At 37.7% G+C, this 27,279-nt stretch overlaps 1 protein-coding gene across 1 annotated transcript; it reads left to right on the top strand.

Annotated features, from left to right (window-relative positions):
• Positions 1 to 4,562: 4,562 nt before the first annotated feature.
• On the top strand, positions 4,563 to 27,166 carry ppp2cb (protein phosphatase 2, catalytic subunit, beta isozyme). Its single transcript, NM_001005443.1, has 7 exons — positions 4,563 to 4,871; positions 18,585 to 18,794; positions 20,139 to 20,312; positions 23,693 to 23,782; positions 23,931 to 24,092; positions 24,961 to 25,079; positions 26,492 to 27,166. Exons 1-7 carry the CDS (start codon positions 4,770 to 4,772, stop codon positions 26,562 to 26,564), a joined length of 930 nt encoding a protein of 309 aa, NP_001005443.1. The 5' UTR covers positions 4,563 to 4,769; the 3' UTR covers positions 26,565 to 27,166.
• Positions 27,167 to 27,279: the final 113 nt, after the last annotated feature.

Here is a 27,279-nt window from a genome sequence, read left to right as displayed (position 1 = left end):
ATACTTTCACTGTGTGTGCCATTCTTGGCTGGTTTGTGCCATACTTGGCCTGTGTGTGCCATACTCTGCCTGCCCTACCCTGCCTGTGTGTGCCATACTCTGCCTTCCCTACCCTGCCTACGTGTGCCATACTTTCACTGTGTGTGCCATTCTTGGCTGGTTTGGTATGGCACACACAGGCAGCCTACAGTGACATAATGCTGGCACTGCTCCTACAGTCTGCACAATAACTATATATTAAAAAACTTTTTAATTGCAGTACCACCTCAGTATATGTTCTTTTTGTAGTATGCAGGGATTATTTGTGGGTTTCTACTGCTCCTGAGGTGTGAACAGGGGAACAATGGGGGTGATCACAGCCTGAGCCTGAGGTGTGAACACTGCAGGGGGTGAACAATGCAGAGATTAAAAGGTGTGAACAACACAGGGAATTACATATTTAAACAATACAGCCTGATTACAGCCTGAATCTGAGGTGAGAACCATGCAGGGGGGGTGCAGTTAATCCCAGTACTGATACCATTTAAAGCTTACACAAGAGTAAGGGCTCTGGTACACGGGGAGATTAGTCGCCCGCGGCAAAACTCCCTGCTCGCGGGCGACTAATCTCCCCGAGTTGCCTTCCCTCTGCCATCCCGCCGGCGACTTGGGGTTGGGGGTAGTACTGGAGCGTAGTCTTTTACTTCATCTATTGCAATGAATACTTACCAGATTAAACATTACATCAATTGTAATATTAAATATGTGATTTATTTATTCACATGCATTAAGTGTAATAAACAATATATTGGCCAAACGAGTAGAAAACTGAAAGATCGAATCCGAGAACATATTTCAAATATCACTAATGAAAAATGCAACACCACAATAGCAAAACATTTTCTGATTGTTCTAATAGGTCACTGTCCTATTTAAATATAATAGGAATTGATAGAGTAACTCCTGACCCTCATTATCCATACCTTAATAAAAAAAAAAAAAACATGGATATTCTTTCTAAAAACCAGACAACCAAATGGTTTAAATTATGATTATGACGTAACTTGTTACGTATAAATATACGCTTTAAAAAATTGTGCCTAAATGGTGGATATATTCTCACATAAGAGATATATAAATTGGCAGTTTTTATTAGTCCGTGTTTGCCCACCTTTACAAGTACAGCCTGCAAGTTAATTTGGTTTAGAAAACAATTGCTTTTATCTTAGAATGGTAGAAAATTGGTAATAAGTTTATGCAGAAAAGTATTTTTTTTAGAAACAAATATAGTGTTTAAAATTAGGCTATATGTCCCCTTTAAATAGGCTATTATATGTTTTGTATAATAAAGTTCCCTAAGACCCACATAGCAGATCAAGAAATAAAAATCTGCACAAAACAAAGTTATTACATCACCAACAGAGATATTACATCAATACTTATTTGAGCCTCCTTTCGCAAATCTAACAGCTTCTAGACGCCTCCTATAGCCTTTGATGAGTGTCTGGATGGTGGTATTGTTGACCATTCATCTATACAAAATTTCTCCAGTTCAGTTAAATTTGATGGCTGCCGAGCAAGGACAGCCTCCTTCAAATCACCCTACAGATTTTTCGATAATATTCAAGATGGGGGACTGTGATGGCCATTCCAGAATATTGTACTTCTCCCTCTGCATAAATGCCTTTGTAGATTTCGAACTGTGTTTAGGGTCATTGTCTTGTTGGAATATCCAACCCCTGTGTAACTTCAACTTTGTGACTGATGCTTGAGCTTGATGCTATTATCCTGAAGAATTTGTTGATACTGGGTTGCATTCATCCGACCCTTGACTTTAACAAGAGCCCCAGTCCCTGAACTAGCCACACAGCCCCACAGCATGATGGAACCGCCACCAAATTTGACAGTAGGTAGCAGGTGTTTTTCTTGGAATGTGGTGTTCTTCTTCCGCCATGCAAAGTGCTTTTTGTTACAAGCTTTTGCATACAACAAGCAACTTTGTTGCATGAGTGCAGAAAGGGCTTCTTTCTCATCACCCTGCCATACAGATGTTCTTTGTGCAAATTGCGGTGAATTGTAGAACGATGTATAGCTACACCATCTGCAGCAAAATGTTCTTGCAGGTCTTTGGAGGTGATCTTTGGGTTGTCTGTAACCATTCTCACAATCCTCCGCCAATGCCGCTCCTGTATTTTCCTTTCTTTATTTTCAGATCTTTTGAGAGTTGCTTTGGGGCTGTGACAGACGGGGAGATTAGAGGTGTGCTTAAAGTTTGGAGCCAAAAATCTAGGGACGGGCCCAGCAGTTTATAGAGGGAGCCCCTGATGTTGTTGCGAGTGTTGGAAGAGAGATACAGAGTGAGCAGCCAGTACAACTGTTGTGAGTTCAGATTGAAAGGAAAAGAGTCTGCAGGGCTGCCAGGGATTACAAAGTCCTCTGTGAAATCTCTGTGTCCCCCCTGGTGTGAACAGGTATTGCTGGTTTACCTGCTACGTGGGAGCAGCAACCCTTTTCAAAGGGGGAGGTACTCTGGGGCAGGTAGCGCTATCTGGGGGGACTTAAGAGCTCTTGGGGAAGGGACTGAACTGATTTAAGGGTTGGGGTCTATCCGGATCCAAGTTGGGACTGGGCACCTACAGAGACTGTGCCAGGAGTGATAGACTGCACAAGTTTCTCAGGACAGTAAATTCAGTTATCCCTAAAGCTGTTTTATATTCTATTTCAACAGTTATATAAAGTTTGATATTGCTGCAAACTGTGTGTGATTATTTCCTAGTGGAAAGTCCCTTGAGGTGTGTTCCTCAGTGTCCACTAGGTGGAGGCACTGCGCTAAATCCCAGTTCTCAGTACCTTATAACTCGAAGAGAGCAAATTCTCCTGCTAAAACAAGTAAACAGTGCAGCAGAAGTGAGTGTGCCATGAAAGGTTTACACAAATTTGATAAATATCTGGCAATCTTTAACCAAGGCCAGACTAATTTTTTTGTGTCATTGTTTAAAAAAAAAAAATAAGGGCAATTTTTGTGCTGCTGCCACCTGCCCATGCCCCTTCCTGTGCTTAAAGGAACAGTTCAGTGTAAAAAATGAAACTGGGTAAAATAGATAGACTGTGCAAAGTAAAAAATATTTGTAATATATTTAGTTAGACAAAAATGTAATCTATAAAGGCTGGAGTGGGCAGATGTCTAACATAATCGCCAGAACACTTCTTCCTGCTTTCAGCTCTCTAACCTCTTAGTGACTTTAGAAGGGGGAGGGCACAAGGGACATAACAGTTCAGTTAGTTTGTGAGCACACAGGATAGCTTCAAATGCAAACTAACTAAACAGTATGTCCCATATACACCCCTTGAAGTCACTGATTGGTTACTGACTGCTAACAGCTTAAAGAAGAAGGAAAGGCTAAGTCACTTGGGGGTGCCAAAATGTTAGGCACCCCCAAGTGACTTAGATCGCTTACCTTCTACCCCGGGCTGGTGCCCCTGTATGGAGAAAACAGCACCAGCCCGGGGTAGCAGCGAGCGATTCCTCCCTCGCTGCGCAGTAGAGTGAAAAGCCGAACTTTAACAGAGAAGTCGGCTTTTTCACTCTACTGCGCAAGCGCCGGACTCTGAGTCCAGGGGAAAGGGAGGCGGAAGGGGGAAGTGCATTGCCCCAGGTGCCCTGGGCTGGTGCAGTTTTCTCCTAACAGGGGCACCAGCCAGGGGTACGAGGTAAGCGATTCAAGCCACTTGGGGGTGCCTAACATTTTAGCACCCCCAAGTGACTTAGCCTTTCCTTCCCCTTTAAAGAGCTGTGTTCTGGCCATTATATCAGACATCTGCCCACTCCAGTATGTATAGATTACATTTTGCCTAACTATATTGCAAACATTTTTTATTTTGGGCAGTCTCTTTTACCCAGTTCCACTTTTACACAGAACCGCTGCTCACTATGCGAATGTGTCCCCCAACACTAAACTATTCAACTCCTAAAATTATCAGAGGCAGATATTTTGCACCCCTGGTACCATGAAAAACACCTTTACAAAACGCATTATAATATTAGACAGCTTTATATTATAAGGAAATCGAGCTATATTTATGCATCTATGTCAAGTTGCATGTACACGTACCGCAACTATACGTTTCCAGTTTTATAGCAATGGGGTGTCAAACACGAACACATCTGCCTTTCCGCTGTCACTTTCACTATACTCTACTCCACCCGTTTCTACCCACAACAACCCAAATAAAGATCATTGAGAAAAAAAAAAAACGAAAAAAAACTTTTTCTGCAGGTGGGGGCTTCCTTGCGCATGCGCGCATCCCTCCGCCTCTCAGTCTGACGTTGCGTGTCTCCGTGCACGCTTCTGTAGTTTACGGGCGCGGGCACGCTCTGTCGCTGTGCAGGTTATGCCTTGTGTCGCGCATGTACATTTCAGTCTGCCATTCGTTGTCTCTGTGCGTTTTATCAGCTCCACCCCCTCTCGGCGCGCTCCCGCAAGTACGGGGGTGAAATTGAATGAGGAGGAGGAAAGCTACAACGACATAGTCGCGTTTCGGCCTCCTCCTTTTGACAGGCAATACCTTAACATAAGCCTTATTAATACGTGAATATTTCCGTCCGGTCATCACCGGCCGTAGCCTCGCACGAAGTTGGGGGGTGGGAGGCGTAGGCCGTGCTAGTGAATGTGTGACAGGAGAGGGGGCAGAGAGGAGGGGTAGCAGACCGATCGGCACAGTGCGGAATTTCGTGTATGTTTGTAGCGTGTGTTACCGTGGAATAGTGTGGTTGTCTGGAAGTTTCTGGCATGGAGGACAAGACGTTTACTAAAGAACTGGACCAGTGGATCGAGCAGCTCAATGACTGCAAGCAACTCAACGAGAGCCAAGTGCGCACCCTGTGCGAGAAGGTGAGACCGGCCCTGTGCAGCAACGTCTGTAAACACTCAGCCCCACATACATAGGTGTATAGCACTCCCAGCATGATACCGTCATGATCTCGTAGGGGGAATACATGCTACGCACAGAAACATACACACGCCTGTAAGGGGCCTCGCTTGTTCATACAGGCACGTCCACACAGCAAATAAACATACATCAGGGGATTTACTGTGTAGGATTCTGATCTTGAAAATTGTATTTAGTTCCCTTTTGATTGGCAGCTGTTGGTTCCAGTTTCTAAGACCCCCTGCTTATTTGAATGTATTAGTGTATGTATTTATATCTTTATTTAGCAAGCACTACTTATGTGCGCAGCGCTGTACAGTAGAATACATTAATACAAACAGGGGGTTATTAAGATAATAATAGATAAGTTTAAAGTATAACAATAAATACAAGATACAATTGCAATAAGTTAAGGGTCAAAGAGACAAAAGGATGGAGGTCTCTGCCCCGTAGAGCTTACAATAGTGGCATTAGTATTCATTTATTTTCAGAATACAATTTGACATGTGGAATTATCTTAAAATGTTCCTTTAACATATATGTGTATTGTAGCTAATTACTATTCAGAGTGAGATTTTATAATTTGATGGGTGCCTTGAACACAGCCAGTGTTCCTTTCTCAGGGATTTATTTTCTAAATTAAACGGGCAACAATGTACCCCTATCATCTTTGCTAATAATCATAGGGTTGGCAGAGTGCATTGATGTGACTTTATGATGTAATAACAGGCACAAAGTTTGCTAAAGCATCTTTAAATCCATAACATTTAATCAACTGTTTGCTCTCAAACAGCAGATTACAAAATACAAACAGATGGATTGCAAAAACTGGAGGAAACTTTTCACCTGTAATGCAAGTGTTTCCTTGTAGGGAAAATCACTACAGTTAAGTGATTCTTGCAGCTAAATGCTGTTTAAGGACTACAGCACACAGAGCTACTTGTAGCGGCTACAAAGCCCCAGAAAATACTTTGCCATAGACAGTACTGAGAACCATCTTTGCTAAAACACACGTAGAGACAATTATCAGTACTATTTTGTAGCTGGTGCAATTAGCTCCATGTGTCATTGCACTAAAGGTACAAATATAAAGTTAATTTTTGATGAGTACCTTTCTTTAATCCTTTGAGAGCTTGATACTTATGATGTAGCCAGACTGTTTTCAGTAAACACGTGTCACCTCTCTTAATACTGTTGAATACTTGTGGTGACAGGTGGACCTATGCGCAAAGCTTTTGCTTGAGTGTATTGGGCCAGTGTGTCTCTGTTACCTCTTCATGTCCATCTGATATGGCACTTTATGTTCAGTAGTAACATTATGGGTGATAGGACTATGGCCTTTTCTTTACGCGTTGTGTGCCATTAATCTAAGCATATTTTCATTTACCTATCTTTTTTTTTTTAAATAGCTTTTGATTTATCAGAATCCTTATTTTATTCCCCCAGCCTTCAACTGAAAATACTGTTTGGTTGTCAGGGTTTCCTGATCCTGACAACCATTAAACTGATTGACTGACTGTAAGTCCTCAGATGTGTTGCTGTTTTTATTTTCATTGCACATCATTCTAATGGGACACTTTACTGTTCATCTTCATTTTGAGTTTCTCTTTTGTGTCTGGTTGTTAGGCCAATTAAGTCCTACCATCCTCATATCAGTTGAAATTCCAAGCTGCCAAGAAAAAAAAAAGAAGGCTGATTAATAATTGTTATAGAATGCTACCATCTATACCATATGTGGAACTAATTTTAGGATGAACTACTCCTTTAAGTTTGGGTTCTTTAATGGTGCTGTGCTACAGTTAACAGCATCGTTCAACATAAAATCAAGCATCCAGACATAATGGGAAATGAAATGTGTGTCCATCTAAGGAAATAGGACTATAGTACTTCACAACATACAATAATAACTATATCTAACTGTATATATAACTAGGCTAAATGTAAAATAAACCAAACAGTAAAACTTTGAAGGGTAAGGTCAGCTAAAAGAAGCCATACATCCTCCACTGTAAATTAAATTTACAGTGGCCTTTCACTTTAGTAATAAATAGCGCATGACTTTTGAGCACCTTTTAATCCATTTCACCCTAACTTTTCTGTTTGTTAACTCTCAATTTCCTTTGCTGAAGAAGGTAATATTTTATTTATTTTACTCCCCCTTTTAAAGAAGAAAATAAATAAAGCCCTAACTCATTACAGCTAGAAATACTTTATTTTATAAACCAATCATACAGTAGAAGCCCTACAATAGTAATGACCCATTCTTTCAAAGTTGTCCACAGCAGCTCATAAATTTTGATCACTAGACCACTTTGTGCTTGCCAGTGACTCGCCACAGGCTAATTTTTCATGTCATTAAAATTATTGAACAGAAAGTGATATTACATTTATTATAGAAGCTGAAGCTACTGGGATGATCATTTGCGATCCAAAATGCACTGGTTAGTGTGAGGTGATGTAATGTGATTTTGACTTCATTACTATTGTTTTTTGAACTTTTACATTATATTCACACTGTATATTATGAGTTAGCCCCTAAGCTCACATAACTGATAGCAGCCCAAAGCAAATACTTTGAGATGGAGCAAAAAACCCAGGAAGCTGCTGAGATTATCTTTGGAGGCACAAATCTTAATTGCTGAAGGGCTGTGGTGGTGTTTAGCTAATACAGAAGACATAAATATGGCTATACACTCTTTTCACTGGGCTTAAGTTCCCCTTTAAACACTCTTCCTACACATGTCCATATTATTTTAAGACATTCACTCTCTCAGAAGGACATAAAATACCCGGGGCAATTCTTGATAGTATTCATTAAACTTTGGTCTTTGATTGATTGTTAATAGAAATGTAGTTAAAGATGGATATTGGGAGACAAGACAACCCAGATGTAACCTTTAGTGTACATGTGTTTCATGTTTTAGGCTTCACAGGCACTTTATCAAGTATAGCTTTACGAGTAGGGGGTTAGAAACACAAACCATAAGTTAACAAACACAATAACATCTTATTAAAGCGGATAGCCATTATAGCCCTGTTTCTTAAGTCTGATGGGTCACAAAGCGATTTAGTCACCCACGATAGATCTCTGCTACCATGGGCAACTAACCTCTCCGAAATTCCTTTCTACCGGCAACAATAGTAGTCGCCATTGGAAGGCTTCCCCATTGCTTCGCTCGAAGTTGCCTGCAGGAGGAAACTTTGCATGACTTTGGAAAGCCGAAGAAATGCGTAGGCCTTTCCACCTGTGACTCCTATTGTTGCCAGTGGAAAGGCATTTCTGGGCAGTTAGTCGCCCCCCTGGTAGCAGAGGTCTATCCTGGGTGACTAACTTGCTCTGTGGGCCATCAGCCTAAAGCAGAAGGAAAGTCTATCCATAACTAAATCTATATCTGTTAGCTATAATATTATTAGTTACATCTCCCCTCAGCGCTAGACATTAGTTTTGTCCTTTGCATATTTTTTTTTCATTCACGGTACATGTTTGCGTGAGGAATAATTATTTATCTAACCCAGGGGTCCCCAACCTTTTATACCTGTGAGCCAGGTGGCTCAAATGGAAAAAGTGCTGGGGAGCAACACAAACATGAGAAGAAGTTCTGGGGATGCCAAATTAGACCTATGATTGGCTATGTGGCCCCTATGTCGACTGGAAGCCTACATGAAGCTCTCTTTAGCATTATACTGGGTTTTTATGCAACCAAAACTTGCCCCCTTACCAGGAAATTAAAATGAAGTTTCTGCTTTGAGGCCACTGGGAGCAACATTTAAGGACATGTTGCTCCCAAGACACTGGTTGGGATCACTGATCTAACCATTGGTACTAATGTGCATAGTCCTGTAATATCAGCGCATATAATAGTTACATGAGGTGAATAAGGTAGAATAAGTAGCATTTTAACCAGGGTTATCTTAAGTAAGCTGGTAAATACTAAAAAAAAAAAATATATATATATATATATAGTGGTTCAACTTGGGGAACATTTTTTAACATATGCATTATGTTTGTTATTACTACCTTTCTTTCTCCTTTAAACTTGGGAGCTCCAGGTATTGCTTTAGTACAATTACCAGGACTCTCTCTAACATATGAACTAAGATAAAAACATGCTGTGGGTTGTGGTCCAACAACATCTGGGGACCCAAGACAAAGAAACGGGGTAAAAAGACAATAGAGGGGTTTGCCCTGTTTACAAAAGCTTATAGTCTGTAGTAGTAGAGATCCTCAAAGTCTTTCTGCCATCAAAAAATCTCTTTAACTACATTTCATAAAAGTGTAGTACCCATTGCCTAACCCTACACCTTGTGTATCACACACCATTTTACTTAAAGACTGAAAAAGCTTTATAACAAGTAGAGCTCTGTTTACAGCCTTTAATGGTTAGTTTGTGTATATAATTTGTGTGTTTGATGTCTGAAAACCTCTCTGGAACATTTTGACACTTATGAGGTAGTGGGAAACTAAAAATACCTTTTTTTTTATTGAGCTCAGTTAGTTGGGATTATGCAGAAACAGTGCATAACTTTCAAAAATAAATATATTGTACTTTTTTTCCACAAATACACGATTTCACAGAAGTGAAGCCGTAGTAATCTTTGACTCATAAGAATCATTTCTTAATCAATTAAAGCTCATGCAACCTCTTCCATTGTGAATTCTGGGACTTTAGGTTTCTCTGCTTTCCATAGTGAGTGATGCACATATTCTCTGTAAAGCAGAAGGACTTTAAATATTGGAACCTATCATTTTACAATGGAACAAAGTGATGAATGACTGGCCATACATGCACCAAAATTATCATACGAAGCAAGGTTTTGTTTAATTCATGATTTTATTCAGATTATTGGAGTGGAAATGGATCTTGTGAGACTCTAGACTATCTTGCTCCCATTCAATCTGTGAAATCACAAATATGTGGCTAAAAAAATATTTTTCACTGTTCAAATACTGTTTATTCACCTATTTATAAGCCCAACAAAATAAGCTCATGTCAAAAAGGGAGGTGCATTTTCCCTTAGGGTGAAGACACACGGAGCTACTAGTAGCAGCTACTTGTTGTGGCTACTAAAATAGACAGTGCCGATCATTTACTGATAATTGTTTCTACATGTGTTTTAGCAGAGGCAATTTTCAGTATTGTCTATGGCAGAGTTTTTTTTTGGCATTTAGTAGCCGTGACAGGTAGCTGCTACTAGTAGCTCCATGTGTCTTCACCCTTAAGGTAAACATTTTAACGTCTATAGATGTTAGTTCCAGAAGATGCAGCAGACAAATAGTTTTGGGTATGGGGTGTAAAGATATAATGAATAAGGAGAGTAGGAGTTTGTATGAGCGCTAATGTAATGAGTGAGGAGACTTTTTTTTCAGGGTAAAGGTTACATTTTGGGATGTATTTAGTAAACAAAGATGAGATTTAATAAATGTTCAGCATTAAGTGCTTTGTAAATTTGAGGGCAGCACATGGACTGCTAGGGGAGGGGAATAAGTTTAGACAGGTTGAATCCACATAGCTTGTTAAAATATTGTTTATGGGTCAGTATATTTATGGATATTGATATATATGGGTAAGTGTTTGGTAGTGTGGATGTGGTATATATTCTCTTTTTTTTAAAAATAGCCCCCATAGCTCATCATACGCATGCGTGTGCCGTAGGCAGCTGAGTCGCATCCAGTCGCATCCACTGCTCATACACCGCCAGCATGCACATAACGAGCAAATGGGGAGTCTCTCTCATTATGCATGCAAAATAACATGGCCACCTTCCCGGTGTAGGTGGCCTAATGCCGACAGGAGTTGTTTTTATGCATATATTTTGTTTCCCCCAACCAGAGTGCCATGTGCAGGCAAAACACTGATTAAAAAAAAAAAGTTTAATTTATATCTTATATATAAAAAGTTTTTACCTCACACTTGCATTATTATGCTAGTTTTAGCTTAATGAATGAGGCAATAATAACATTTTGAGTGAATATATTGTAAACATTTTTATTAAAAGGAAAAGTAAAGCCTCCCAAGCAAGTGTTTAGTTTTAGCAGCAGTGCCCCCTGTTTAATCACTTCACTGACATTTGCCCCAACTTATCTGTGCCCCCATAGCATGTGCAGAGCTACAGAGCTGCTTGACAGCATTGGCCCCCACCTGTTCCCAGCCGCCATCTTGGTGATCAGCAAACAGCACATACACACTGGCACCCAAACTGGGATATTGGGGTACAGGGTTGGACTGGCCCTAACAGGGCACTGGATAAAAACCCAGTGTTGGTGTGGCCCACACACCAACATGCCCGGTGAATAGAGGTCCAACAGGACTAGTGGAATTACACAGAAATATAGAAAACAATTGAGCCCAGATTGTCCTGAAAGAAATGATGTATAGTTTCCCTGTGCAAACTAAAATTACCCCTCAGGAAATGCCCCCAAAGTGAAATGACAAATGGCATATGAAATGCAAAATCTTGCCGGTAAAATCCTTATTCCAAGGCTCATGTAGCTGTGGGACTGGGTTTGATGGCACTGACAGATTTACTACGTAAACGAACAAAAGACCTTTTTCGCACACCCTCAGCTCTCCAAAAAACTTCGGTGCACACTGCTGGAGGGATCGGCACCCTCCCAAATATTCCAAATAGAAACAACAGCACTGGCACTCAGGAGCTGCATACGGGACTAGCCCTTTAGGTATCTTTATTACAGAAATGCAACATTTCGGGGCAAAAGCAACCCCTTTGTCAAGCATCAGTTGTGTATATCACTTTGGTTATAAGACATGTTGTGCAGGGTCAGTCCATTCTATCTCCACTTTTATTTTGTCTCAATATCACCACTTTTGTGAATTACCCCCATAGAGTCAATTTTTAGCTAATAGTTCAGCTTTAAGTTAACCTTTATTATGTTATAGAACACACTATTCTTTTTTTTTTTTTTTTTTTTGCCTCTTTCCAGCTTTCAAATAAGGGTCACTGATGCCAGCAACCTTATCTAAATTTTTTTATATTTTAGATGCCTTTTACTTAAAGGAGAAGGAAAGTTACAATCACTGGGATGTGTCAAATATTAGACACCCCCCAGTGATTGTAATTACTTATCTGATACCCCGGGCCGGTGCTCCTGTTAGCAGAAAACTGCACCGGCCCGGGTATCTATGACTGAGTGATCCTCTTCCGTCTTCGATCTCTGAATCCGGGGGCGGTGCATGCGTAGTAGAGTGAAAATGCTGGCTTGTTAAAATTTACTCCACAAGATGGAAGAGGATTGCTTGGTTACGCATACCCCAGGCCAGTGGGGGTTAAATCCCCATTAGGTTTATTTAATGTTTAAATGTTTCTAGAAGACTTTCACTATAGTAAATTACGCAATACAACCCATATCCAGAACACCCCAGGTCTAAAGCATTCTGGATAATAGATCCCATAACTGTACCTAATAACTCCAGACAAATCCTCAACATTTGTGTGGAAGTGTTTTTGTGTGACAAAGCACCTTGTCTGCCATCACCCTTAACAGTGATAATCTGTCCCTTCCAAGATGACCCTAGTATCTCACAAGGGCCAACACACAATATACGTTATTACATATAAACAATCTGCAGTATATATGCAATAGTGATGTGGGCCAGCCCACAACCCGCGGGACTTGCTGGTTTGAACTCGCAACACAACATCAAAAGTGGGCGGGTGCAGAATCCTTCTGCCTCCCTCCCTGCCCATGACTTAACTGAGCCCCACTTCTGGGTCTGACAGCATCTATTTATATGCACACGGCTGCCCGCCCCGTCAGTGGTGTCAAAGGCGGGTCGGGTGCAAGTGGAGGGGTAGGTTAGGGTCAGGTGCGGGTTGACATATAGTCAACCCACTAATATTCAGGGGGTCACAATAATTCACAATACAAGGTTGGATTTCTACATCAAAACTGATTACAAATAAGCTCAGTAACCCTGGCTTCTTTATAACCTCACTTTCCACAAATGTTGTAATAAGTCACCTAATGATAAGTGACCACATTCTCAGTTGCAGGCTGGAAAGGGACTTAAAATGAATGTTAATAATTCAAAAAAAAACAAAAAGACCAGCTAAGTTATTGGTTTGGTTATGCCCCTCAACATACTAAAAGCTATTGTAAAAGGGAATTTTCATTTTAAGTTTATTTATAAAAAAAAGGACCAGTAAAAATATTGTTTACCTTATATACAAGTTTTATCACAAGTTCTTCCAGTTTAAATAGATGGTCAAAAATATTTTCAAGCTAAAATTAGCCTGCCTTTATATAAAATAATGAATCAAGCTTTTTGTGGTGGTCAGTTGCTAAATAAATCACTGTGGATCACTGTGTCAAATCCGTGGCTATTAATAAAAGGCTAAGAGACGTTTTATAACCATCCTTTATTCGTAAACCCATTATCCAGAAGGCCCAGAATTCCATAGGGTCCATTTTAAGCAAATAATTATATATTTTTTTTAAATGATTCCTTTTTTCTCTCTAATGATAAATCAGTAGATTGTACTTGATCCCAGATTAAATAAACCCAATAAGATTGATTTACCACCGTTATGGATTTATGCAATGTTTAAATGAATTTTAGCTGACAGAAAAAGTCCTTATCTGGAAAACCCAAGGTTCTAAGCATTCCGGTAATATGTCCTATACCAGTGCTATTTATGGATTTGATGTCATGCTAGGTCTCAGGATCACTGCACCACCAATATATACCTGTAAAAGCAGGTGTAGCAAATACTTTTACTGTTTTAAACGAAAACATATTTACTTAAAGAAGTATGGCATGAAAGTTTTGTGCTGTTTTGATTAAAATAAGATGCCTCAACCTGTCTGGGAGATGCATCATAAAAAGTAGTTGTTTCTAAAATAGGCTTTGCCTGCTGTATGAAGCCTGTTTACACTGCTGTTTTGAAGCCCATGAAAAAACTGATGCAAAGGTCATACTCCAAACAGCATATTAATAAATGCAATTTTGAACAAAGTGATGGGCTTTTTAAAAATGCTACAACATCTCCTGTGTAGTTTTTAAGTATTATTATTAACATTTATTTATAAAGCGCCAATATATTCCGCATTGCTGTACAATAAATCTAACTGTAACTCTTAACTTTTCATTCAAAAAGCCCACAAAATAGTGAAAAACTGGGAAGTTGCTTAAAATAAGCCCATCTATAACATACACAAGATTTTATTGAAAGGTAAACTTCCTCTTTAAATTGTTACATAATGGGAAACTAATATGCATGTAAAATCCATATAAATAAGACCTTTTCTTGTCTGTAAACCAAAGTTTATTTTCTCTATCCACTAGTACATAAGTATAGCTACACTACTATGTCCTTTGAACAGGGGGGGTAGCTTGGCCTTTTTAAACTTGACATTTTGAGCTATGGTTAGAAAAGTATTTGCCTTGTGACTTTTTAAAAGAGAGATTTAAAAGTTCAAAACACCTTGCATCAAAATATCAAAACATTTAAATTTTTTGTTAACTCATGCCTTCCCTGTATTCGTTGTGAGCTTTTAAATAGATTTTAGTGTATCAAGATAAGCAACAGTGTGTGTAAATGTGTTTATCACTGTTATCACCCTTTAGACCAATTCTGCAGCTTAGTGGCCCGTGTATGGCACGAACGACTGGCCAGCACAACCAACACCTGGCCTGAAATCAGCCAGGTTTGATTTTCCCGTTGGATCGGGGACTACATGGGCTCATTGATGGGGTCCCCGAACCAACGGAGGCCATACCCGCCATTCTAATTCGATTGTTTGGCCTCTGTAATTACTGGAGAAATAATAAGCCAATGTAGACCACAACTCTGTTTCTGTAGCTCACTGAGGCAACACAAGGAGATCAGATAGTGTGGTCTGCATTGGCTTATTATTTGCTCCCTCTGAAGAGCATTAGCTGTGCACTGATTTATCTCCTGAACAACTGTTGCCTCCACCCAAAATTGCTCTCAAGAACTAGAAAGTCAGAAATGAAAAATTGTTATGATTCAGTGTTGTAAGCCAGCTGCTTAAAAGAGTTAATGGGACCTGACTCCTGTTACATTGTGACTAAAAGTTAGATCCAGAAAACAGAATGGCATAAACTGAAGTATTCAACTGCAATTACATGTCACATAACTTTAAAACCATTGGAAATTTATAATGAATTTACTTACATTATGCAAACTGCTTTTTGGGTTAAGGACCCATTCCCCCAAACCACAATGGTTGTTGAATAAAACAGGTTTTTGGTCATCCAGGGTATATAAGATAAATAAACTGAATTATGCAACAATGCCAATAAGACCTTACAGTTATTATATATTTAAACTCCTGTGTACATCAGAATTATTTATAGATTTAGGCAGTTTAGCTCCATAGCAACCCTGACATTCCTGAAGCTTCCAAATTTCTTGCCTTTCTGGGCTGTAATATCATCTGCATATGTTGCTATTATGTTCCAAACTAGTACCCCGCAGCAAACCTGCAACTTTGCAGGTTTTGTACCTGTGCAGTAGAGTAAAATCCGAATAAAGTAATGAAGAAAAAAGTTAATCTACAATGCAGACACAAGTCTGTCTATAGATTTGTCTGGTTTCTACATGTCTTTGCAGTGTGTATTCATTTAAAACACTGAAAACTTACCCCTTTTATTACACGTGTTTATGAAATGTACTGCTCTACAGGATGCATTAATAATAATAATTGTATTTAAATAGGATTGTGGACACGTATACTGAAAATATACACATGAATGGTTGCTGGCTCATCTGTATTATTTTCCAGATATGAAATACATATGTTGAAATATATTCACTGAAGGGCTAATTAGTAAATAGTAGAGATGATACACATTGCAGGCTATATTAGCAGGCATTGTTATTAGTTTAATTATCTATACGTCATCAAGGTTTTCTTAAGTGACTGGTTTTATAAGAATAAGGTAGCAAACTAAGGAATGTGTTAGAGCAGATGGTAAAAATTACCCTTTAATAGGAAAATTAGGCTTAAAGGGGCAGTATACCCTTTTTAACATGAGTTTAATAAATAACTTAAAGAGTAAGTCACATCTATGGTTTTTTGTTTTTTTTGTTATAGATTACTGGTGCCACAGGTTGTCCCCCCCTCCATTCTTCTTGTTGTGCACTCGTATTCTAATTATTTAAATTACAAGGACCAAATGTGGAGTTGATACAGTTACCCTTTTTAGCTCAATAACAAAAAATGTATTTTTCTTAATTAAAACAATAAGCACAAACCCTATTTATTAGTATCTTACTGTATATTTACTGATAAAATGTCAAATACCCTGTTAATAAACAACAAAAGTTTTCCTTTTTCTTTAAGGACGGTGTCACATACTGCATTTTCTACACACCCTATGGGGCACATTTATCAAAGTACGATTACGAAAAAATCATATTTTTTCTAATTTACAGAACTTTTCTACGATATTTTCTTTAACTTTCATGACATCTTCGTGCTTTGTGTCAATTTGTGCGACAAAATCGTATTTGTCGCAACGGCTATGAAAGTTTTGTTTTTCAGTCAAGCTTCGTGACTTTTCTTTGGCCAGGTTGGAGCTGCCGAGTGCCATGGAGTCCTATGGGAGGCTTCCAAAATCATGCACTAAAGGTTCAAAGTCATTAAGGTTTTCTCGCCGTTTATGATCGTTCGGATACGAAAATTACGTAACTTTCGGATCGTTCCACAATATTTTCTTATGACCACAATACAAATTTTCATGCAATTAATGCACATCAGAAATTATCTTTAATAATAAGAATTTTTGCCAATCGTACTAAAAAACATCCAAAATTCGGACTTTGATAAATCAGCCCCCTTGTATAGTTACTAACATAAATAGTGTCCGCCAACATAAACATTTTTTAATCTAGTTAAAAACGTGTATTCTTTAGATAAGCCCTAGTGGGCTAAAAATACATTTTAGGTCTTGTCACTCCATTTGTATAACTTATTTACGTTGTCTTTTGCATGGAACCATACCTGATTAGATTCAGGGCTTTGCCATGCGGTGGTTTTTTGTTGCATTATTAAGATTTATAAGTAAGTGATTCGTTTTACTTTCCCCCAAAATTAAATTTTCCACAAACCACCCTAACATTGTCAGTTTGAGTTTTGTCATGTGCTTTGCTGTACGTAATGCGCAGTAACGCGTTGTTCAGCAAGGTTAAACCATTTGTAGCAATGATTAATTGATCACTGTATGTTTATATTGGTAATGACTTGCATAATGACTCATACTGAAGCACCTGCAATCGATACAGGGACCTGAACAGAGAGCATTAAATAAGTGGTATTGCAGTAATTCTGTTATAGCGCCATGTAATACCATTACATAATTATGTCATGTAATAATTCGGAATTAAATTCTTGCATAATTTCAGCAGCCATCTTCAGATATGCAAGGTATATTTGCTACATGTGCCAGCAATCCAAGCACATTCATTTTGTTTTAACAGATTTTAATTTAAGCTTCTACTTGTGCAAATGCACATACTGGTGTTTTTTTTTTTTAAAGCGGACCTGTCACATGGGTTTCATGTTTAATTTGAACAGGACTTTTATTATACAGATTTTCATGTCTGGGTGACAGGTCCACTTTAAGGTATCCCCATGTAAAATGTGTTCTATAGTAAATTTCATTTGATGTTTTTAAGCCAAGTTGAAACTTCATAAAAACATGGAGCAAACATTTACCTGTATACCTTGTAAAGTTGGTTTTTTTAACATTTGTTAATATATATCACAATTTGATCTTCATTCAAGCAGTATATAAAGATAAAGGTTATTTAAACATGAAAAAAATAGCTTTGCTTTAATTTAATTAACAAAATAATTAACAGATGTGCCATTTCCTTCTGTGCTACTAATACACCCTTGGCTCTGTTACATGGTATTATCCCTAAACAACCTCAAGTAGGCATTTATGACTACCAGTCTCTGACATAGACTCAGAGAAAATGTCCCACTCCTCCATGTAAAATTGTTTTAGCTGTTCAATGGTTGATAGGTTTCTTGCATGCACAGTACATTTCAATTCCTCCCACAGCATCTCCGTGGTTTTGACATCTGGGTTGTAATTTGCTCATATCAGAATCCTCCATTTAATTTTTTTTCACCCATTCTGTGGTGAATTTACTGGATTGTTTAGGGTTGTTGGCTTTTAGTTGAGCTTCAGTCTTGTGAAAGTTGGTTGTACATTATCCTCAAGCCTCTGGTACAATGAAAAATTCATAGTGAATTCTTAGCTGCCACAAATGTTAGATAATGCATTAACTCCATTTCCAGGCTTATAGACATTTATAACCTTCTTTCTAAAAGTCTCAAAGAATTCTTTTAGGCATGGTGATCTTAACAAGGGGCAAACTAAATGCCTGATATAACTAAAGAAGGTTCCTTCAAGATCCTCTCTAATAGTGTCCTATTCATTTGCACATATTACTCATTTCAGGTACTTAAGCTACTGATAAATGATGTCTTTAATGTAAAAATGTATATAATAATGTGTGGAGACCCTTTTAGACTGAATTATAATTTTGGGGGTGACTTTTTAAGTTGTTGTGTTCTGAAGACATGCTTGTGATTTGCTGGGGGGGGGATGCTACTCAGGTAGCATCAGTAAGTATTAACTTAACTAATGGTGACTTTTTTTTTTTAAAAAAATTTTCAGGCTAAAGAAATCCTTACTAAAGAGTCAAATGTGCAGGATGTGCGCTGCCCTGTCACTGTTTGTGGAGATGTCCATGGCCAGTTTCATGATCTTATGGAACTCTTCAGAATTGGAGGAAAATCTCCAGACACCAACTATCTCTTTATGGGAGACTACGTGGATAGAGGCTATTACTCTGTTGAAACAGTGACACTTCTTGTAGCACTAAAGGTAACAAACAAAAAAAAATGTAAACGGTTACACCGAAAAATTGCACTGGTAAAAGTTTTGTGTTTGCTTCAAAAAGACTACTGTTGCTGCTGTGTAGCCAGGGGGCAGCCATTTAAATTAAAAGTAAAAAAAAAAGGCACAGGTTGCATAGCAGATACTAGATAAACTGTGTTGAATACAATAGCAATACTACAGAGCTTATCTGTTATGTAACCTGTGCCTTTTCTCCTTTATTTTTATTTTGAATATATTATATATTGTTTATATAAACTATAGTAGGGTTTCTAAAGCACAAACACACAGCTTTTATCAGTGCAGGGAAATAGTACATAATATATGTATTCGTTTAATACACTTTTATTTTTTGGTGTTATTGTTCCTTTAAGGGCCAACTTTTCGGACCACTTAAATAGTACTAACAACTTGGCAAGAATATCATTGGCCAAGATGTTACATTTCATTTGTGATTTTAGCCAGACTAGGGGGCTGATTTACTAACCCACGAATCCGACCCGAATTGGAAAAGTTCCGACTTGAAAACGAATATTTTGCGACTTTTTCGTATGTTTTGCGATTTTTTCGGATTCTGTACGAATTTTTCGTTACCAATACGATTTTTGCGTAAAAACGCGAGTTTTTCGTATCCATTACGAAAGTTGCGTAAAAAGTTGAGCATTTTTCGTAGCGTTAAAACTTAACGCTACGAAAAATGCGCAACTTTTCGCGTAAGTTTTAACGCTACGCAAAATGCGCAACTTTTTACGCAACTTTCGTAATGGATAGGAAAACTCGCGTTTTTACGCAAAAATCATATTGGATCCGAAAAATTCGTAAACAATCCGAAAAAATCGCAAAACATACGAAAAAATCGCAAAGTACCGATCATTACGAAAAAAACGCAATCGGACTCCATTCGACCCGTTCGTGGGTAAGTAAATCAGCCCCTAGGTGTTTATGAACTACAATTGCGTTAAGTTTTGGTTAGAAAAAAAAAAAATTGATCCCAATATAATCACATTGTTGCATTCATTTTCAGAGTGCAAAATCTCCATTTTTTTTTTTAAAACTCAACTAAAACTTTATTTGAGATTTAGCAATTGAAAAAAATCTCATAGCTACAAAGATTTGAATTTGAAAATAGTTGCAAATGTGGTTTTTCCTCTGCCATTTCATCATGATTTTTAAATGATTTGAGGTCCTTATTGTTGCTTTGCTGTGTATCAGCTCATTACTGAATGAAAAAATGTTTTCCTGCAACTTTGCAGTAAATGGTTTTATACAGTTATGAATAAAAGAATCAACAGTTTAATGGTTTACCTAAATGTTTTATTTTTTTGACTACAGGTGCGGTATCCAGAGCGTATCACAATATTAAGGGGAAACCATGAGAGTCGACAAATCACACAAGTCTATGGTTTTTATGATGAGTGCCTACGAAAGTATGGAAATGCAAATGTGTGGAAGTATTTCACAGATCTATTTGACTACCTACCATTAACTGCTTTAGTAGATGGCCAGGTAATTTTTTTGTTTTTGTTAAGAATTGTTTTGTGTGGTCCTAAAAATGGCATTTGTCAAATATTACCTTTTAAACATTTAAGCGTGTCTTTATTTAGGTATGTAATACAAAAATCCTTAAATACAAAAAAAACAAAAAAACAGATCTGTAACCAATAGGAATATCTTTATTTCAGGTTACATTAGAAGACATTAGTAACATGGGAGACCATACATTTAAAAGAGAGCCTGCAGAGAGAAAATATTTTATGCACAACAGCTGTGACTTCATGCAGTTTTTGAATTTTTAAAATTTGAATTTTTAAATTAATACTGTATGCTAGGAATTTGTCCTGTGTTTCAAATTTTGTCAGTCATGTGGTTGCTTTCTTTTGCTGTGTGAGCTACTATACCAAGTATATCTAGTATAAGTAAATCTAAATCAACTGGACTTGCTGGTAAGGGAAGTCCCGAGCATATAAACTCTTCCACTAATCCAATCACAGTGGTGCACTTGTAACTCTTCAGAGGCGTGACAATTGAAACTCACAGCTATAGTCATATGATTTGGGAATATAAAAGGACAGTGAGAAAACTGGCGGACTATCAAAACAATCTCTGCTTTAATCTCAAATGCCAACATCATGGACTTTGTAGCCTTCACCTAGGTTCCACAGTTAAAGGTCACAGAGCAAACAAGCTCTTACAGAAGGCTCAAAAATATCTACTAAGTGAATGTGTTAGACATATCAACTTTACCATTGAGGCCCTCAAACAGAAGATTTAACACCTGAAATGGAGTCTGGCAAACAACTACCAGGTATAACTCTGGAAGAGGGTGGTTTATTTCATTGAATATGCACAGGTGGCCCTACACATTAAGAGTAAGGAGAGGTAAATTCACCACCTTGTTTTCACAAAGCAGCAGTTGGAAAAGGATAGAACTACTAACCTGGAGGAAGAAAGATGAGACACCCAAGAACACCAAAGATACTTGGGTAAAGAATACATTTGACAGGGTAGTGTAAAGGGATGTTCTAGCCAAGGGTTTAAATCAGGGATCCCCAACCTTTTTTACCCCTGAGCCACATTCAAATGTAAAAAGACTTGGGGAGCAACACAAGCATAAATGCCTTGTCAAGCATTATAACACCACTCTCTAACCTTACTACACAAGAGAGCAGAGCTCTCACATCTCTTAGTAAGGACCCAAACATCACTACCATACCAGCAGATGAAGAGTGATGCCCACTGCAAAATGACTGCGCTATTCAGTCATAGCAATACATATAAACCTTTAAGGAGAGACCCAACCAGCAGTTACAAGAAAAAGGTGATAATTTGCTTACAACAACTTGAAAAGGAGGCAACCATCAATCAAGCTTTATATCACCACCTGTACTCCAGAGAAGCCGCCACATGCTTATATGGACGTAGTTATTATATTGTGAAGGATTACATTTATTTTACATTATGAATATAAACATTGAATCACATATTATATTCATAATGTAAAAAAATAAAATCCATCACAGTATAATAATTTAAGCCTCTAGGTTTCATCTAAGTGGTCCGGATTTGTTTGTATTTGAGTCTGTTTAGTGAGTTAATAGAGCTTCTCTAGCAGAATCTGCATTGAAATCCATTTTTTCAAAATGCAAACTGTTTTTTATATTTAATTTTGAAATGTCACATTGTGAAATAGCCATATTTTTCATTTCCCAGGGTGCCACAACCATGTGACCTGTGCTCTGATAAACTTCAGTCACACTTTACTGCTGAGCTGCACCTCCCTCCCAGCAGCTGATTAGCAGAACAATGGGAAGGGAGTAAGATAGCAGCTCCCAGTAGATATCAGAATAGCACTCAATAGTAAAAAAATCCAAGTCCGGCTTGGGACTCCTACAATTACATGGGAGTAGGAGAAACAATAGGTTACCTGAAAGCAGTTCTAATGTGTAGTGCTGGCTTCTTCTGAAAGCTCAGACTCAGGCATAATGCTCTAAGATGGCTGTCTACACACCAATACAACAACTAAAAAGAAATACATTTAGTAGTTCTAAAATTACATTTTAAACGGTAGAGTGAATTATTTGCTATGTAAACAGTGTAATTTAGAAATAAAAAGTACACCATAAAAAACATGATGGCATCCCTTTGTCACTTACCACACTTAGGGGCTGATTTACTAACCCACGAATCCGACCCGAATTGGAAAAGTTCCGACTTGAAAACGAATATTTTGCGACTTTTTCGTATGTTTTGCGATTTTTTCGGATTCTGTACGAATTTTTCGGATTCTGTACGAATTTTTCGGATCCAATACGATTTTTGCGTAAAAACGCGAGTTTTTCGTATCCATTACGAAAGTTGCGTAAAAAGTTGCGCATTTTGCGTAGCGTTAAAACTTACGCGAAAAGTTGCGCATTTTTCGTAGCATTAAAACTTAACGCTACGAAAAATGCGCAACTTTTCGCGTAAGTTTTAACGCTACGCAAAATGCGCAACTTTTTACGCAACTTTCGTAATGGATAGGAAAACTCGCGTTTTTACGCAAAAATCGTATTGGATCCGAAAAATTCGTAAAGAATCCGAAAAAATCGCAAAACATACGAAAAAATCGCAAAGTACCGATCATTACGAAAAAAACGCAATCGGACTCCATTCGACCCGTTCGTGGGTAAGTAAATCAGCCCCATAGACTTTCACTTTTTTTTTTTAAATAACAACCAGACCCTTTTTTACTGTCTTACTGTATATTCTCTTTTATAGTTTCCAGCTTTTATGGTAAGACAGGAAAGAGAAGAGAGGCAGAAATATGTGTAAAAACAGCATTTGATAGTTAAAAGCAAGTAGAGCTCTTAATTTCAGGTAAAATATCCTTCACTTTTAATAAAATCCAAATTCCAGTCCCAATAGGTAAAACTGAGAGTTTGTGTAGACCTGTTGCCTGTCCTTTCCTAGTCCTCATGTGTATGTGTTGACATCCCAGAGTGCAGGATTAACCTTACACAAGGGCTAGGAAGGCCACATAAGTTTTAGTTTTATCCTCAGGGACTGGCACGTGCGATTTAAATAAATGTAATGGCTATTTTACTTTGAAGTAATTGCTTGTTTTCTACTGTTCAATTAAAGAGCCTTTGTTCCTTAATAAACACTCCCAGTACCCAATCCTGTTCTGTACCTAAACAGTGACACTTTCTCCCATCGTTAATAATGATCAAGTTTGGGTTGAAAACAAAGGAGCACAGTTTGTAGGTGCATGTAGAAGGGCTTTGAAATTTTTTGATTCCAAAATTATTTCAAATTGAATTTATTACTTATACATGAGTGTGGATATTTATTAAAATGAGTAGCCAAAATGCAACATTGATTTTTTTTTTTTTCTTTTAATAAAACAGATTTTCTGTCTACATGGTGGCTTGTCACCATCCATAGATACACTTGATCACATTCGCGCCTTGGACCGCTTACAGGAAGTTCCTCATGAGGTAAACACATTTTGTGATTTTTTTTTCTTATTTACTGTTATATTTGATTTGAATATTTCTTTGTAGGCTGAAACATTCTTCTAAGTTAGCATCTGTATTGGAAGGAAATTGCTTGAGCGACATATATGTAAATATTTCTTTTTTCTAGGGACCAATGTGCGATTTGTTATGGTCAGATCCAGATGACCGTGGTGGATGGGGTATTTCTCCACGAGGCGCTGGCTACACATTTGGACAAGACATTTCTGAAACTTTTAACCATGCTAACGGACTTACATTGGTGTCTCGTGCCCACCAACTTGTAATGGAGGTATGTTGTCATTTCACACATTATTCACAGTGCGATAAAACAAACAATGTTGTTTACATTTTTATTGAGAATAATATAGTTGATTGTATTAAATGGAGAGCTTCTCAATCTAATAATGTAGCACTTTCTTTCATTACAATTCAATAAATGTTACAGTAGCCAAGTACAAAACGCATCAAAAGCTACTTTCTAGTTACTGAGACTTTGCGCTGTAGATTTCCAGTTGCAATAAAGACAGTGGAAATTTGAGAGCTGTTTCTGCCTGTCCACTCTTCTGACTAAATGGACTTTGCATGTCAGGGTTCCAACATTCTTTTTTCCATTTCTTAATATGTGATGTCTTCCTTTCATACAAGACTTAGTAGCTTACTCTGAAACATCAAAGCAGATTGGGTTGTAGCATGCTGGCTATTTGGGTCAGATTTGGGCTGATTGCTTATTTATGATCTGAAGTGGCAGATTTGAACAAGCTGATTGTTATTGCAGTTTGTTTAGACACAAACATTATGTCATGACTAAGAAATGCATGATCTGTGTTTGAAACTTAATCCACAGTGTGTGTAAATAAATGTACACAGCTCAAAGTAAGGGAATAGCAGATTTAACTGTATATATAAATGTATAACTTGACATCTTTTATGTCAAACATAGTCAATATAAGTTATATTTTCTAATTAAAAGAGGTACATTTTTTTAACCTGCAGCGTTTTATGTTCTGACAGTGTAGGTTTTCATGGCTGTTAAAACATTGGTAAGAGAATGCTGGGAGTTTGTTAGTCAGCTAATCTCCCACGGTCCTGTCATCTGTACACACACCTTTATTACATGTATACATATTCAAAGTTACATGTTCTCTTTATTTACACAGGGTTACAACTGGTGTCATGACAGAAATGTGGTTACAATTTTCAGTGCTCCTAATTATTGTTATCGTTGTGGAAACCAGGCAGCTATTATGGAACTGGATGACACCCTAAAATACTCCTTGTAAGTAGCTTTTTATATTCAAATACTCTAGAAATAAATAATACCAGAATGGAATGAAATTTCATTGAACTACTTATTTTTCACTGTAAATTAAATCTAGTACATGTATGGGATGTTAGCCAGAATGCTCAGGACCTAGGGTTTTTTTTGGATAAGGGGTATTTCCAAAAACTTCAGTCTTCTAAAAAATGATTTAACATTAAATAAACACACAATTGGATAATTTTGCTTCCATTATAGATTCATACAGCTTAGTTGTGAGCGAGTACAAGGTACTCTTTTATTACAGGAAAAGAAATTTTAAAATTAGAATTTTCAATTAAAATTGAGTATATGGGAGATGGCCTTCCCATAATTTAGAGCTTTTTGGATATTGGGTTCCTTACAGCACCAATATTTGTATATAGAGGTACTCTTGAATTTTTTGCAATGTAGTTAGGCTGACCAGTTAAAACTAGGAAACTTAACAGAGTAGTGAAACCCTCAGGATATGTAGCATACGTGACTTGTATGCAACAAAATGCTTAAAGTACACTGACACACAGCATGGTTGAATTGTTTGCTGTAAGAAAATGTTACATTAAAAAATTGCAGTAATAAACCATTTGTTGCAAATCAATTAGAAAATATGCAGGTTATTTGTGAGAATTATTAATCATTCATTACAGTTTGGATGTGGGCTTATTAAGAGTTCCCTTTAAGATATATAGTACATAAGCAATTTATTTGGTCTGTGGCTTTCACAAGCTTGACTGGAAATGTGCATGTAGATACATGGTTTAAATGCACAAGGCCCACTGATTGAAAGAACTCAACATGTGACCTACCAAGTGTGCCTTAATTATTTACATTTATTGTACACATGATTTCCTGGTTGAACAGAGTTCATTAGTGCTTCTCATTTGTATAGCCAGAATATGCACAAAGAGTTGGGTGAAGTCATAAGGCAAATACTTGGGTGGCTATAACTTAACATTTGTACGGCTTCTATACTGAAGGGCTTGGGCCACAGCACTGTGGCAGGGTATATTCACTGCAAAGTTTATTCAGGGCTTCAGTTCAGTTCAGGTATACATTTTTACTGGTGCTGAGGATGAGCTAGACCTAGAAAGTTTTTTAGAGAAGTACAGATTAAGACAAGGGATGAAAGGCTGCGGTAAACACAAGGAAGTGAATTTTCTAGTATTTTCCCTGATGGGTCAGCACCTGCTAGTGCCATTTGCAGCCTTGGTGTAATAGTGATCACTCATTTAAAATGTCATACTTGCCAGTAACTGCTGCCCTAGAAATTTAGGTTTACTAAAAGATTTTCTTTTTCTAAACACTAGAATGTGGCTTACAGTATCCCTTCAAAAATACTAAATTATTGGATCTGGATACCTTGTCTGAACTGCTCTTTTGTTTTTTTGCAGCCTTCAGTTTGACCCTGCTCCTCGCCGTGGAGAGCCGCATGTTACCCGACGCACTCCTGACTATTTCCTATAAAGCAATCTTTACATGATGCCTTCATCTGTGCAATTATACTCCACATTCAAAAACACAAGTGTGTATGTATATCAGAATAAACACACATTAATTTAAGAATTGGAAACTGGTTTATCTTATCTCTTCCTACCCTTTCCCAAAACGCATACCCAGTTTTAACCCCAGAAACCGGCAATGAGACCATCATGGACCAAAATGTGCCATACTGTTTTTAAAGCATTTAGCACAGTTCTGCGGTTCTGAGAACAAACACACAGCCAGCCCATTAGTCAGTTTGCCTGCTGTATTTGTAAGTCATGTTTCCGTCTGGACTGTTCAAGCAGTAAAGGGTAACTTAAAAGGCTTTTATTTCTATTTGCACCTACTTTGTAAAAATTTTAGTTGTAGTGTTCAGCTGGCATGACCAAAACCATTTGGAGTTATTTTTAAGAAAATGCACAAGCTTACCATTCACTGTATTTTTTTTTTCTTCAATAAATAAACTGGAGAAATCTGACCTTGCTGAGTGTATGCCATAACATTAATGTACTTTTTCTGTATATTTGTCAAAAAAGTGCTTGCAGCTCCTTTGATGTATTTGAACAAATAAACTTTCAAATGTAGACCTAAAGTTTGTGTAACATTTTGTTATGCATTCAAAAATATCTTATTTAACCATTCTCACCAATGAAGCAATATTATTGGAAAATACACTTGGCATAGTTAAAGAAGAAGG

Source organism: Xenopus tropicalis, chromosome 1 (assembly GCF_000004195.4).
Source record: "Xenopus tropicalis strain Nigerian chromosome 1, UCB_Xtro_10.0, whole genome shotgun sequence".
Lineage (NCBI taxonomy): Eukaryota > Metazoa > Chordata > Amphibia > Anura > Pipidae > Xenopus > Xenopus tropicalis.
Note: the sequence above shows the minus strand (reverse complement) of the source record. Positions and strands in the feature narration are given on the sequence as shown.